This window comes from Physeter macrocephalus, chromosome 11 (genome assembly GCF_002837175.3).
Source record: "Physeter macrocephalus isolate SW-GA chromosome 11, ASM283717v5, whole genome shotgun sequence".
Taxonomy (NCBI): Eukaryota; Metazoa; Chordata; class Mammalia; order Artiodactyla; family Physeteridae; genus Physeter; species Physeter macrocephalus.
In genome coordinates, this window is record NC_041224.1 from 4,079,100 (window position 1) to 4,093,457 (window position 14,358).

Here is a 14,358-nt window from a genome sequence, read left to right on the forward strand (position 1 = left end):
AAACCCAAAGTTAGCAGAAGGAAAGAAATCATAAAGATCAAAGCAGAAATAAATGAAATTGAGACTAAAAAAAAATAGAAAAGACCAATGAAAATAAGGTCCTTTGTAAAGATAAACAGAATTAATAAACCTTTACCCAGACTCATGAAGAAAAAAAGAGTAAGGGCCCAAATATATAAAATCAGAAATGAAAGATGAGAAGTTACAACAGACACCACGGAAATACAAAGGATCATAAGAGATTACATGAACAATCACATGCCAATAAAACGGACAACCTATTAGAAATGGATAAATTCCTAGAAATTTACGTCTCCCAAAAACTGAATCAGGAAGAAATATAAAATACGAAAAGACTTATTACAAGTAATGAAATTAAATCAATAATAATAAAAATAAAACTCCCAACAAACGAAAGTCCAGGACCATAAGCCCTCACAGGAAAATTCTATAAAACATTTAAAGAAGAGATAACACCTATCCATCTCAAACTATTCTAAAAACTTGAGAAGAAATGAATGCTTCCAAGCTCATTCTACAAGGCCACTATCACCCTGATATAAAAATCAGACAAGGATGTCACACACACAAAAAGAAAATTACAGGCCAATATCACTGATGAACATAGAAGCAAAAATCCTAAACTAAATATTAGCAAAACAAATTCAACAATACATTAAAAGGATCAAACACCATGATCAAGTGGGATTTATCCCAGGAATGCAAGTATGGTTCAATATCTGCAAATCAATGTGATGTAACACATTAACGTGAGATACTACATTAACAAATTGAACAATAAAAAAATCATAAGATCAGGACTTCCCTGGTGGCACAGTGGTTAGGAATCCGCCTGGCAATGCAGGGAACACGGGTTCAAGCCCTGGTCCGGGAAGATCCCATGCCACAGAGCAACTAAGGCCGCGCGCCACAACTACTGAGCCTGCACTCTAGAGCCCGCGAGCCACAACTACTGAGCCCGTGTGCCACAGCTACTGAAGCCTGCAGGCCTAGAGCCTGTGCTCCACAACAAGAGAAGCCACCACAAGGAGAAGCCCTCACACTGCAATGAAGAGTAGCCCCCCCTTCGCTGCAACTAGAGAAAGTCCGTGCACAGCAATGAAGACCCAATGCAGGCATGAATAAATAAATAAATAAATAAATAAATAAATAAATAAAATTTATTTTTTAAAAAAGATATCATATGATCATCTCAACAGATGCCAAAAAGACTTTTAACAAAATTCAACATCCATTTATGATAAAAACTATCAAAAAGTGGGTACAGAGAGAATATACCTCAACATGATAAAGACCTAGGTTTGATATTTACATGCAACTTTTGAAAAGTCTATCTTAACTGACCATTATTTTTCATTTCTATTTCATAAAATTCTACCTTTAATTTATAGTATCTATCACTCACAACTAATCCAAATATTAGAAATTACAGATGAGCAAAAATAGGTACTACTTGATATATAACTTTAAGATTCTAAAATATCGACGCAGGAAAGAGAAATGCTAAACTCCAAATCATCTACCACAGACTCAATATAGATTTTTAGAACAAGATTTCAGACTGACTAAACTTAATAAATTCTTTGGGAATAGTTCCTGCCTAGTATAAAAATAATAATTTTTTTTAAAAGTAACGAGGATATCCTAAAGTAAAACATATACTCTATAGAAAAATGGTGTAAGTGCTCATCAAAGGATATTAAAACACTAAAGAAGCTGCTAAAAAATTAATCACATTACAGAAAAGGGGAAGGGGAAAGGAAAAGCAAAAGAATAATTTCTTTATAAGAGTTGGGGGATGGGTTTGAGGAGAGAGAAAGAACCAAACAAAAAAGATGAATTTCATTAAGTTCCTGAAATAATCTCAAAATGCAGAAATACGGTACTTTTTTTTTTTTTTTTTTGCGGTACGCGGGCCTCTCACTGTTGTGGCCTCTCCCGTTGCGGAGCACAGGCTCCGGACGCGCAGGCTCAGCGGCCATGGCTCACGGGCCCAGCCGCTCCACGGCATGTGGGATCTTCCCGGACCGGGGCGCAAACCCGCGTCCCCTGCATCGGCAGGCGGACTCTCAACCACTATGCCACCAGGGAAGCCCAATGGTACTATTTTTTAAAGTTTATAGCTGTGTTATAGACTTAAATTTTTTACCTCATTTTCTGTTCCCACGTCCAGCATGACAGGCAGACACTGTTGAGGATTCATCCCTCCACAAGCTGTATACAGAGCCAGTTTACCCACGGGGATGCCCATCCCATTACAGCCAAGGTCTCCCAGGCCAAGAATACGCTCTCCATCAGTCACCACAATAGCCTCAAAGAAAAAGAAAAAATATCTATTAATAGATGTTTGCAAATTCCAGGGCATAGTTCCTACTCTCTGTTTCTGAAGTTAATATTTATTCAATGAAATACTAAGCTGTCAAAAAGCATAAATTGAATATACATGGAAAAGATTTTATATGATCATTAAGTGTGGAAGACTGGGGAGAATAAATAAGTTTGATATATGCATTTTAAATGTATTTTTTTAAATACATATATATGATTGTTTGGTTGTTGAAAAAACAAGGTATGCCCATAAAGATTCAAACAACTCAAATAACTCAGTCTTCAATCAGGAGGAGTAAGTGGGCAGAGTACAGGTAAATAAGAGCTCCAACTGGGAACTCAAGTGAACCTTAGAACAGCTTTGAAACTAGTCACGTCCACTTTGAGTACCATTAGGGGAGAGTCCATGGTTAAATCATTGCTCAGGAGTCCCCGATGCTCTGATCTTTAGTTTATGCATCCTCCTAATTTCACAACAATGTTGATCCATCCTCTTTAACTCCTATAACACTGGATATTGTTCTACCATCTTTGAAATATGCCAAGCACAGTCTATTACTACTCTTACCTGATAGTAGAGTACCACTAGACAATGAATTTTGTTTAGTTTATTTCTAATCATCTTGAATATCCACAAAGCATACATTTTAATCATGTGGAGATTTTAATGCTAAGTACTTTGTTATCTTTATTGAAATTAATGCATCTATCATCTTTATTCTGTGATTCACGCCCATTACATGAATTTAAGCAAAACCAATTTTGTGAAACACAATTTATTAGATTTTCTACAAACTGCTACACTTGTCATATCCATGGAGCCTAGAAAAAATGTCAGTTATCTGACCTTAGATAAACTGATGAATTAAAGCTTCTGTTTCTTATTTATAAAAATGCAAATGATAAATGTACTTTTCAGAGTAGCTGCATAAAATTAGGAGCCAACTCTGTTGTGCTCACTACTGTACACCAACATCTAGCACAGCATTTGGCACATAGTAAACAATCAAACACATTAATTAATTGAATAAATCTATGATTCAATACAATGAAATCATGATAAACAAAGAACTTACCACATTACCTGGTACATTACGAATTCTCAAAAAAATTATAGATATTAGTACTACTATTACCATAAGGACTAATGTACAGAGTCATAGCATTTTAGAAGCAAAGGGGAATTTGGAGTACATTCAGTCTGTCCCTCTTACAGATTAGGAAACCGAAGTTAAGAGAACTGAAATAATTTGCCTACGGTGATTTACCTCATTAATATCAAAGAACCAGGACCCGAGTGTGTTAACTCCTAGTGCAGTGTTTTTCTACCGCACTATAATGCATATATTTTAAAAGTTTGAGGGCTTTTCATTTAGTTTTCTGTTCACCTATATTATGCAGCTCTTAAAGACCTGCCTTAAAAGTAAATATGTACATGTATATATGTACTTTTAACTTAAAAATACATATATACATTTCACCCAAAAGTGAGTAAAAATTATTTTTGCATATTCCATAAAGTTGATCTTTGTCAAATTTTCCATGTCTCATTGAAAAGGGTCAATATGTTAGGCTGTTTTGGAGAAGGCAACTTGAGACACCTGCATTCAATTCCCACCACCACCATGCACTACTATGTAACCCACCTGTGCCTTCCTTTCCTCATGGAATTATCATGATACTACATGAGTTAATCCAGGTAAAGTGGCTCACTCAGAAAGCTACCAAATGGCAGATACTATTATTATTCTATTTTCATTAGCTCACTCCCAGAGGGGAGTCAGGTTAGATACTTCAGGTCACCACGATAAAGGAAATGGATTAAGATTTTTGCCTACCTTGATTCCTCTTAGTGGATGATTAAACACAAAAGAAAAAGGAGTTTGCTCAAAGAAATTCAGACACTACTTCAACATTTTTTCAACACTTATCATAACTTACAATAAATAAAGAAATACTAAGAAATCTGATGGAAATAATGGTGAAACTTAGAATCCAAATGGTATCAGAATAAAATTAATCCACTATGCAAAAATCAAAGGGATATAAATAGAAAAGCTGGTGAATGCTACACAGTATGGTGAAAAGTGTCAGCCTGTTATGGGACAGGAAAAAGAACAAATGTGCCACAGTGGGAAAACGTGATAAATAACTTACCTTGATGACATCTTCTGGCCATGCATTAAGAACAGAAGCAATATGCCCTCGATCATGGATACTAATAAAGAGACCTCTGACAGGAAAAAAAAAAAAGGAGTAATTTCAATTTACTTCAGACTTGTCAGACTATCACGAACTTTTTTTTTTAATTTTCAAATCTATGTAATATATCTCCATTTTTATCAAACTAGTGAAAATTACTTCCTTAAACACATATGGGGCAAGAATCTTATAAGTAAGGGAGAAATTATTTTAAATGATATATCAACATCTACAATAAAGGTAGCTTCATTCTTATATTACATATTCTTAAATACTTTTTAATTAAAGAAATATTCACTATTTTTATACACAGAGAATTTAAATAGCATTATCATTTCCACACGTAGATTTATTCACGGTCTTCATTCAATAAGATAATACACGTAAAAGCACTTTGAAAAACAGCATGAAGCATAAGTACATAAGCGTTTTCAGGGTATATTCCATAATTACGTATTCACAGTGTGAAGACAAGACCCCTATGGGGAGGACTGAAGTGACAGACACACGCTGAGCAGTCCTTTCATGTGGAAGTTACTTGGGAAAGCCTGAAACCAATCCCCCCACAAAACCAAGTTCCCTTACCAAGTTTATGATTAATCTCTCTAACCAAAACTTTATCCCCTTTCTTGTCCCCTCTAACCTCAATCCTGTGCTAACTGAACACGAATCAGCCAGAGTCAGGTGCTAAAAGTCATGTTGTCGATAACACAGTTGATGTACTAAAACTGCTCTTCTAGATATCATTATTAACATACAAACAATACCAACTGTTTCTCCAGGGCAAGATGAGCTAACAGACCTCCAAGCCACGGAGCACCTGGCCAGAGAACCCTAAACCAGAAGCATCCTGACTCCCAAAACTACAATTAAGAAATGTCACAAGACAATGATTCAAAGCCCAGCCTCTAAGTTCTTCCCCTTTAAAAACACCCACAACTCAAAAGACCAGGCTTGTCTCCCACCTCCTTGCTTGGCGCCCTGCGATCAACCCTTGCTTTGCTGCAAACGCCCCCGCTGGCAGAGTTTGGTTTCACTTGATTCTGCGATCTGTGGTCTCAGTTGTTTGCAACTCTGTTCTTCAGACTCTCAACTTTAATTCTCAGTCTTTAACACAGCTCTCCGACAGCCCTGCGTTTCCTACGAAAACTTAACAAGGAACTTTAAAAATTAAAATGAGAAATTTGTAGATGTCTTAACCTCACCTAAAAGTTTTGCCTTAGTTTCATTAAATACGACTCAAATGCAGAGCACCGCACACGACAAATGTACAGCCGAAAGCACTGTTTACGGCCACCACCCTTCCACTCTCTCCTTCACAGCAAAACGCTTCAAAGACTTGTGTATTCTTACTACTTTTATATCCTTACCTCCCATTCTCTCTTCACCCTGTTAATTAGGCCTTTCCTCCTCACTTCTCCACAAAAACAACTCTTCCCAAAGTCACTGCTGACTGACACCTGATCAAGTCAAAGGTCAGCTCTCAACTCTCACCCTACTGGATGTCCCAACTGTGACCGACGTGGCTTTCAGTGTCATGTCCACAATGAAGATTTTCAAACTTCTATCTTCAACCGAGACCACTCCCTTGAGCTCCAAACTGTAAATCTAACTACATGCCTAATCCCTCTCATCATTCAGGCCTCAACTCAAACCTGAGCTCCTCAGACAGGCCTTCTCTGATAACAGCAGTCCAAGCACCTCCACCCTAATATTTTCACCAGTGTGGTTATACGTATAAAGCATCTGAAATCTCCTTAACTATTTTCTCATATGTTGGCTGTCTGTCTCCTCCCTGCCACCGCCCCCCAGGACACATATACAGACAAAGCAGCAAGTTCCTTAAGTACAGTGACCATTTTGCTCACATTTGTAAGCCCAATGCCTGTAAGCTTGCTGGCACATAGTATGTGTCTAACAATATGTGCTGACTTCAGTGCTGAAAAAATAAGCCTTCCATATTCAAAAAAAGGTTTTAAGTACAGAAAACATGAAGTAAACCCAGACTTATTATGACTTATTAAGTAACCAAAAATTATATTATGAGAGTAAGTACCACAGGCAGATTACTGATGACTGTCTGATTCAACAAAAACATTAATTTACCAAGTTGGCACTAAATTGTATCCTTTCCTGTTTATTTTTTGCTGTTTCATATGAAGTTATTTTGTTTCTCCAAAATGACTATAAGCTCTTTATAAGTTATATATTTCTTTTGGATCCCTGTCATACCCAACTATGCAATCAACATTACAGATCTCAATAAATAACTGTCAAATTTAATTGAAATATGGTTGGACTTTTTAAAGAAGGCAATTTTGTTGAATTATCTAAGATGTTCTTGGCAATATACCATTAAATAATGTTCCTTGGGAACTTGTTAGTTAGCCAAGGTTTTCCAAGTAACACTGGTCTCAGGAAATAGTATCATTCTTTTGAAACAAGAGCAACAATGAATTTACTCAAATTTGCATCAATTAAATGCCAAAGTTAATTAAACAAACATATGAGTACAACTTCAGTGGGAGAGCCATTTGGACACCTGTAATGTCTTGCATTCAGCAGATTCATTTGTACGAAAGTGCTTACTCTTGGAGAGATCTCAATAAAATGAAGAATCTGTAATGGTCCACCAAAGTCAAGCATTTTGGTAGAATAATTTCTAAAACTTCCTGGAACGTCTCCTTGATCAGAAATCTCATGAGATATCCAAAAGTGTTTCAGCACAGAAATGACTCATGCTTCCTGGTATAAAACTGGATATGAAACATTAATCTGAACATATTTAAATATATACATATTAATAAAATGAAAAGTTTAGACAAGAAAGTTATTTATGAATGATATTTTTAAATGAATGGGATTACAATAAAAACCTTTTCTTGGTCCAATTTCTTGTTGACCAATTTGTTTAAAATATTTAATCTTTATTCAAAGTATATTAAACATGCCAATTAAAATACTCATACTTTCGTGTCTATTTCATGTTAGAACTGAGATAATTTTAAAATTGGATCATTTTCTCATATACGCAGTTCAAACTTTTCTCATAACCTCTGCCACTGTATGTATTCCACTCTCAAAACAGATTTGTTAGATAATATTCTTACTTCATGTTGTCTCACATAACATCTCTAATGAAATTTATTTCATATCAAAATAGAGTTCATGGGCTTCCCTGGTGGCGCAGTGGTTGCGCGTCCGCCTGCCGATGCAGGGGAACCGGGTTCGCGCCCCGGTATGGGAAGATCCCACATGCCGCGGAGCGGTTGGGCCCGTGAGCCATGGCCGCTGAGCCTGCACGTCCGGAGCCTGTGCTCCGCAACGGGAGAGGCCACAACAGAGGAAGGCCCGCATACCACAAAAAAAAAAAAAAAATAGAGTTCATTTTCTAACATGCAACTTTCTATTGTAACTAGACAATATATTTTCTTATGGAAATGGGTTCATGACTCTCTCCTAACCCAGTGGAGAAGGCAATCATTCTACAGTTTTCAATAATAATCCTCTCTTGCAGAAGCTGAAGAAAATTAAACCCCATATTTTTCACAAAATTTGAGTATGCATTAGTGAGTGCCAGGAGTTAACCTAAAGTTGAGTTATACCAGCAGGTCTGGGCTGATGAGAAAAGACGTACTAAAGAAAGCTAAGTTCAGGTAAAATGAAGTCAGGAGAAACCTAGGATAAAGATGCAGAGTTAAGAGTCATATGCCTAGAGTTGAAAGGAATGGAAGAAATTGGGCTTCCCTGGTGGCGCAGTGGTTGCGCGTCCGCCTGCCGATGCAGGGGAACCGGGTTCGAATGGAAGAAATTACTAAAGGAGAAAGAAGAGAAGGTCAAGGAGAAAACATTACAAATTAGTACCTATACTAGAAGAATAGGATGACTAAGAAGAGTCCACGAGAAAAAAACCATCTAACAGGTAGGACAACCAGTGTTTCTAAAGTCAGGGGAAGTCAACAGAGGAAATGTTAAGAGGGCATGTATCAAGAAGACATACAGATGCCCAAAAAGTACATGAAAAGATGTACATCGCCACTAATCATTAGAGAAATGCAAATCAAAACTATAATGAGGTACCACCTCACCTCACTCAGAATGGCCATCATTATAAAGTCTACAAATAACAAATGCTGGAGAGGGTGTGGAGAAAAGGGAACCCTCCTGCACTGTTGGTGGGAATGTAAATTGGTGCAGCCACTATGGAAAACACTATGGAGGGTCCTCAAAAAACTAAAAATAGAGTTGCCATATGATCCAGCAATCCCACTCCTGGGCATATATTCAGACAAAACTATGATTCAAAAAGATACATGCACCCCTATGTTCACACCAGCACTATTCATAATAGCCAAGACGTGGAAACAACCTAAATGGCCATCGAAAGATGAATGGATAAAGAAGATGTGGTACATATATACAGTGGGATATTACTCAGCCATAAAAAAGAATGAAATAATGCCATTTGCAGCAACATGGATGGACCTAGAGATTATCATACTAAGCAAAATAAGTCAGAAAGACAAATACCGTATGATATCACTTATACGTGGAATCTCAAATACAACACAAATGAACATATCTATGAAACAGAAACAGACTCACAGACACAGAGAACAGACTTGTGGTTGCCAGGGGGGAGGGAATGATTGGGAGTTTGGGATTAGCAGATGCAAACTATTATATATAGAATAGATACACAACAAGGTCCTACTGTAGAGCACAGGGAACTATATTCAATATCCTGTGACAAATCATAATGGAAAAGAATATGAAAAAGAATGTATCTACATATAACTGAATCACTTTACTATAAAGGAGATATTAACACGACACTAAATCAACTATACGTCAATAAAAAATTTTTTTAAAGGCATGGATCAATATTATTCTATCCTTCAGTAAATGCTTAAAAGAATTCTCCCAAGTATATTACAAAGAATTGTTTTTTCGGGACTTCCCTGGTGGTGCAGTGGTTAAGAATCCACCTGCCAATGCAGGGGACACAGGTTTGAGCCCTGATCCGGGAAGATCCCACATGTCGCAGAGCAACTAAGCCCGTGCGCCACAGCTACTGAAGCCCACGCGCCTAGAGCCCACGCTCCGCAACGAGAAGCCCACGCACCACAAGGGAAGATCCCACATGCCGCAGAGCAACTAAGCCCGTGCGCCACAGCTACTGAAGCCCACGCGCCTAGAGCCCACGCTCCGCAACGAGAAGCCCACGCACCACAACAAAGAGTAGCCCCCTCTCGCCGCAACTAGAGAAAGCCCGCGCGTAGCAACGAAGACCCAACGCAGCCAAAAATAAATAATTTTTTAAAAAGAACGCCCCCTTTAAAAAAAAAAAAAAAAAGAATTGTTTTTTCCTGAACTATTTGAGAGCTAAGTAGCCAGCATGATGCCTCATCATTACCAAATAATTGAGTGCATTACAAACAAAAATATTCTCCTACATAATTATAATCAGAAAATTAATACTGATACATTACTATCATATACTCTTCAGACACCTTTCACATTTCACCATCCGTCCTTCGTAACAAACGAGCCTAGTTCAAAATCCTGCACTGTAATTACTTGTCATGTTTCTTGGTCCTGTTCAACCTAGAACATTTCCTCAGTCTTTCCTTGACTTCCATGACCTTAATACTTTCGAAGTTATAAGTCAGTGTTTTTGCAGACTGTCCTTCAGTCTGGATTTAGGTGGTGATTCCTCATGATTCGACTGAGACTATAACATCTTTTGCAGGAAGGTCACGGAAGTGATGCTGGCTTCTTCTCCTGGCATCCTATCAGGCGGCGCTGTGCCTGCTTCCTCCCATTATTGATGATGTTCACTTTGACCACTTGATTAATGGGGTGACTTCCAGGCTTCCTCACTGCAAACATGCTCTCTTTTTCCCTTTGTAGTTAACAAGCATTTTATGGGAAGAGTCTTCAAAACTCTGTAAATACCCTATTTCTCCATTCAACTCTAAATTTATTCATATCAATGTGGGCTTGCGTTTGTTATTTTACTCAGTAGGTTCTAATCTGCTGCAAACATTATTTATTGAGTGCTTACAATGTCCCAGATTTGGCCAGAGGGAGCCTCTTCAAGCTGGCTTCTATGTCCTTTCGACACATCCCCATCATTCTTTAAGCACCTCCTTGCTTTCTGGTATAAGAGGTTGCAAGCTCATCTTTTGACCAGCAATTTCTCTAAGGCGTCGGGTTGCTTTTGGCAGAGAGCAGCATTGAGATCTGAGTGCTGGCTGTGCTTGTTACTGGGGTGTTGCGGCTGCCAAGCCGACTCAATGGGCAGAGCTAGAGAATATATGAGTGTGCACACATACTCTACATGTGTACACACATACGGGTATGTACACACATATATACACATTTTATGTATACCTATTTATTTCTGTAACTATCCATTCATCTATCTGTACATTGAAAACCATAAATTCACACCAATACCTCCAATTCCACCAACAACACAGGGTTCTTTCTACCATTCTCCCCTGTTCACATTTGTAACAACTTTCTCCTAGAGCGAGAAACCTACCTGCCATCGTGCTTAATATATTTCCTTACTTGATCGGTCTGCCTGCGTGAAACCAATCTTGTCCCCTCTCACTGTGTCACACCCCACTTACCTCCGCTAAGGTTCCAGTCTCTGAAGTAGGCAGCCCTCCCACACGGATGCCCTCTTTGCCCCGCTGGGGCTCTGACACCTGGCGCTGGACCGCGCTCCTACCCAGATCCTCCCTTCCCCTTGATTGGCTCTCACCCCTGAGCCAGGCTGCCCTCCTACACAGGTGTTCTCGACCCGCCCAGGCTCCAACACCCCATGCTGGGCTCCCGGCCCTTTTAATCAGAGACAGGAAGAGCGTGAGACAGAGAGAGGGTGCAGACCGACTGCTGCTGTTATCTTTGAGGAACAAAAAAAAAACTGGTGCTAGACGTGCAAAAAGAAGCTATGATTATCCACAGCTACTGGGGAAATATCAACCCAGATCCCATCTTTACAGATGAAGGATTTTTATCGCTTTGCTTCTCATACTTGTACAAATTCGTTTCTTAATTTCGCATCTTTCACTTCTGTTTGTTGTTGTTTTCCATTTATTTATAGTAAAACGAATTGATTTTTCTCCTTTCAGATTTCTTACATTTCTTTTAAGTACACAAAGTCCTCCCTCATCAATCATGTTCCTATATTTTAATTTTTTTTTTCTAGGTTTGATCCAGTTCTTTAAATCTATGGGAAATGTCATTATAGTCTGTGATGTGAGGATCTAACCCACATCATACTTTTCCGAATATCACACTTCTGATATAACTACATTTTGACCTCATTAATGTCTCCTGTCTTTTGGTACCTGCTTTTATTTTTTTCCTCCAAATTAGCAGTCTATCCTGATTGAACTTCCTTCTTTATTCAGCTAGATTTTTATCTGTTCTGCCAACCATTCTTAACTCCCTTGACTTTTTTCTCTTCCCATCACACCCTTGCAGAAAACCTCCAAATCTCAATCAATCCACCTGCCTTTTCTTTTCCTCAAGCCCTACTGCAGAATGCTGCTTGAGACGGGCACTCAGCTGGGTGTGTTAGAGCCGCTAAAACCTCATGGACTCTCCATTGTCAGCCAGGTCCTCACAACTCAGCATGACTCCCTTGAGGACCTTCTACTGGTTATTCTGAGATTGTCCATGAGAGCTACTTCCTTTCTCCCCCGTCCCCCATCCCCACCCTTCTACACTCTCATTAGATTCACACACCACACCATTTTTCACTCGGAAGACAAAGTAGAGACTTCCAGCTCTCCACCTACAAACCTCCTTCCATTGTTCACTATTCATCAGTGAATAAAGCGTCAGTATCTCTGTCCTCAAGCCCAGTTTGTCCTCCTGCTATCACTCTCTGCCCTCTTCCTGGTCTGTTTCACAGTCTCCTGTTTCTGCTTAACCCTTAAATGCTGGCACTCTCCAGGTTCCGAAACAGTTCTTTTTTTCACTCTCATGCATAGTGAAGGCCTCTGGACCCTGCTCTGTTCCCACCCTTGGACTCGGTTTCAAGGTTCACTTTGCCTCCGCTTCTGCTGAATATCTCATCTTTTGGCTTTATCTCCCATTTTTGGTTGCTTCCTTTGCTCTTGGCATTTGCTCAACTAGTTCAGCCTGAGAACGATCTAGTTTCCAACGCTGGATGGTCTTTAAAGGATTCCTTTAGGCCTCCCTCCAATGCCCCCCACTGCTCTTCTCTGCTACACTAGCTCCTAATTGCTTATCAGAGACAGTGCAAGTGTTACCTCCTCTTGGAAATATTTCCTGACCGACATTCAAGCTGAGCTGGAATGTCTCTGTAATCCCACAGACCCTTGCTGCTTTTCTGTAATATAACTCATCATATTGTCATATAATTTTTCACTTTCTTATATGTCTGTCCTATTAGATTATGAACTCTTGAAGTCAGGAATTCTACATTTCTCACAGAAAAAAAAAAAAGAAGTGACAGAATGTAAGTAAGAAGAAAGGGGGAAGGTAGTTCAGATATGATTCTGGCACTAGCTAACCCAATGGTGGGGAAAGCAGTACAGCAAAGAATCTGGGCTGGAGAACACCCAGGTGCTATGTGGTCGATGTATATAATTCCGGGAGTCTTCTGAAAATGACAAGGCCAAGGACCAGACCGAAGAAATCGCAATCTATGGGGAAAGCCCCTGGGAAAGTATAGCAAGAACCAGAGTCAATGCCCAGTTGTAGCACTTGGAGCACCTGCGGCTAAGCGATCAGCAATTTGAGATCTTAGTGTTAACATGGGGGCAACAGATTTTCATGACAGCAAAAGACTTCAGAAATAATGAGAGAACCAACTGACAGCTTCAGAGCCACTAGGTCTGAGGAAGAATCACAAATTGTAAGATCACATCAGCTTTGGAAGAAAGGTAAATAAGGTGGTTTAAGCGTCTCGGGCTTCATTCTGGTTTAGCTTAGAAATAAACGTAGGAAGAGACAGAGTCTATAGGTTGGGAGGGACCCAGTGGAAAGGTCAGGGGCCGGTGGAAGGTGACATCCTTGTTACTAAACACCAATTTATTATACAAGTAAAAAACTTTTTAATTGAGATTAGAAGAGAAGGGTAGATTTCCCATTTCCTCTGGTCATCTACTTCCAAAAGTAAGGTTTTGAGGTGCTTTTTTCCCCACATAACACCCTAATATTGCTAACATGCATGACATTTTTCTTTGGGTAACTATTTGATTTTGCTCTGCAATGATAATCTTGTGAACTCGTTTTGTTTATTGCAGAAAATGTTTAAAGCTCTATTTTTAGTCTCAATCCTCCTGAGGAGTGACAATTAGTGTGGTGGGCAGATTTCTAAGACGTTCCCAAGATTTCCCACCTCCCTGGTGTTCACATCCTGAATCATCCCAGGACTGTGCACGTGACGGATTTTACTCTGATTAGGTGACAGATGGATAGCACGGTTGGGCCTCAGGTAGCAAGGTCATCTGGGTGGGCTTGTACTCTTTAAAGGCAGAGAATTTCTCCAGCTGGTCACAGAAGGGGAAGTCAAAGGTTCAGAGTGAGAAAGACTCCAAGCACTGCTTCAAACTTAGAGGACGCCAAGTGGCAAAGAATAAGAGCTACTTCCAGCAGCTGAGAGCCGTCCCTGGCTGAGAGCCGTCCCTGGCTAGCAGCCAGCAAGGAAACAGAGACCTCAGTCCTACAATCACAAGGAACTGAATTCTGCCAAGAATAAGAAGCTTGGGAGCAGATTTTTCTGTAAGCCCCTGGATGAGTACTCAGTCTGGCCGATCC

The 14,358-nt window shown here is 39.4% G+C and overlaps 1 protein-coding gene across 1 annotated transcript in view; it reads right to left on the reverse strand.

Moving 5' to 3' along the window:
* ME1 (malic enzyme 1) overlaps nucleotides 1-14,358 on the reverse strand; it is a 191,137-nt gene that overhangs the window by 115,162 nt on the left and 61,617 nt on the right. The window contains exons 4-5 of the mRNA XM_024132987.2: nucleotides 4,507-4,582; nucleotides 2,171-2,332 (exon numbers count right to left, since the gene is read on the reverse strand). Coding sequence (XP_023988755.1) covers nucleotides 2,171-2,332; nucleotides 4,507-4,582 — 238 coding nt within the window. The remainder of the gene's footprint in view (nucleotides 1-2,170; nucleotides 2,333-4,506; nucleotides 4,583-14,358) is intronic.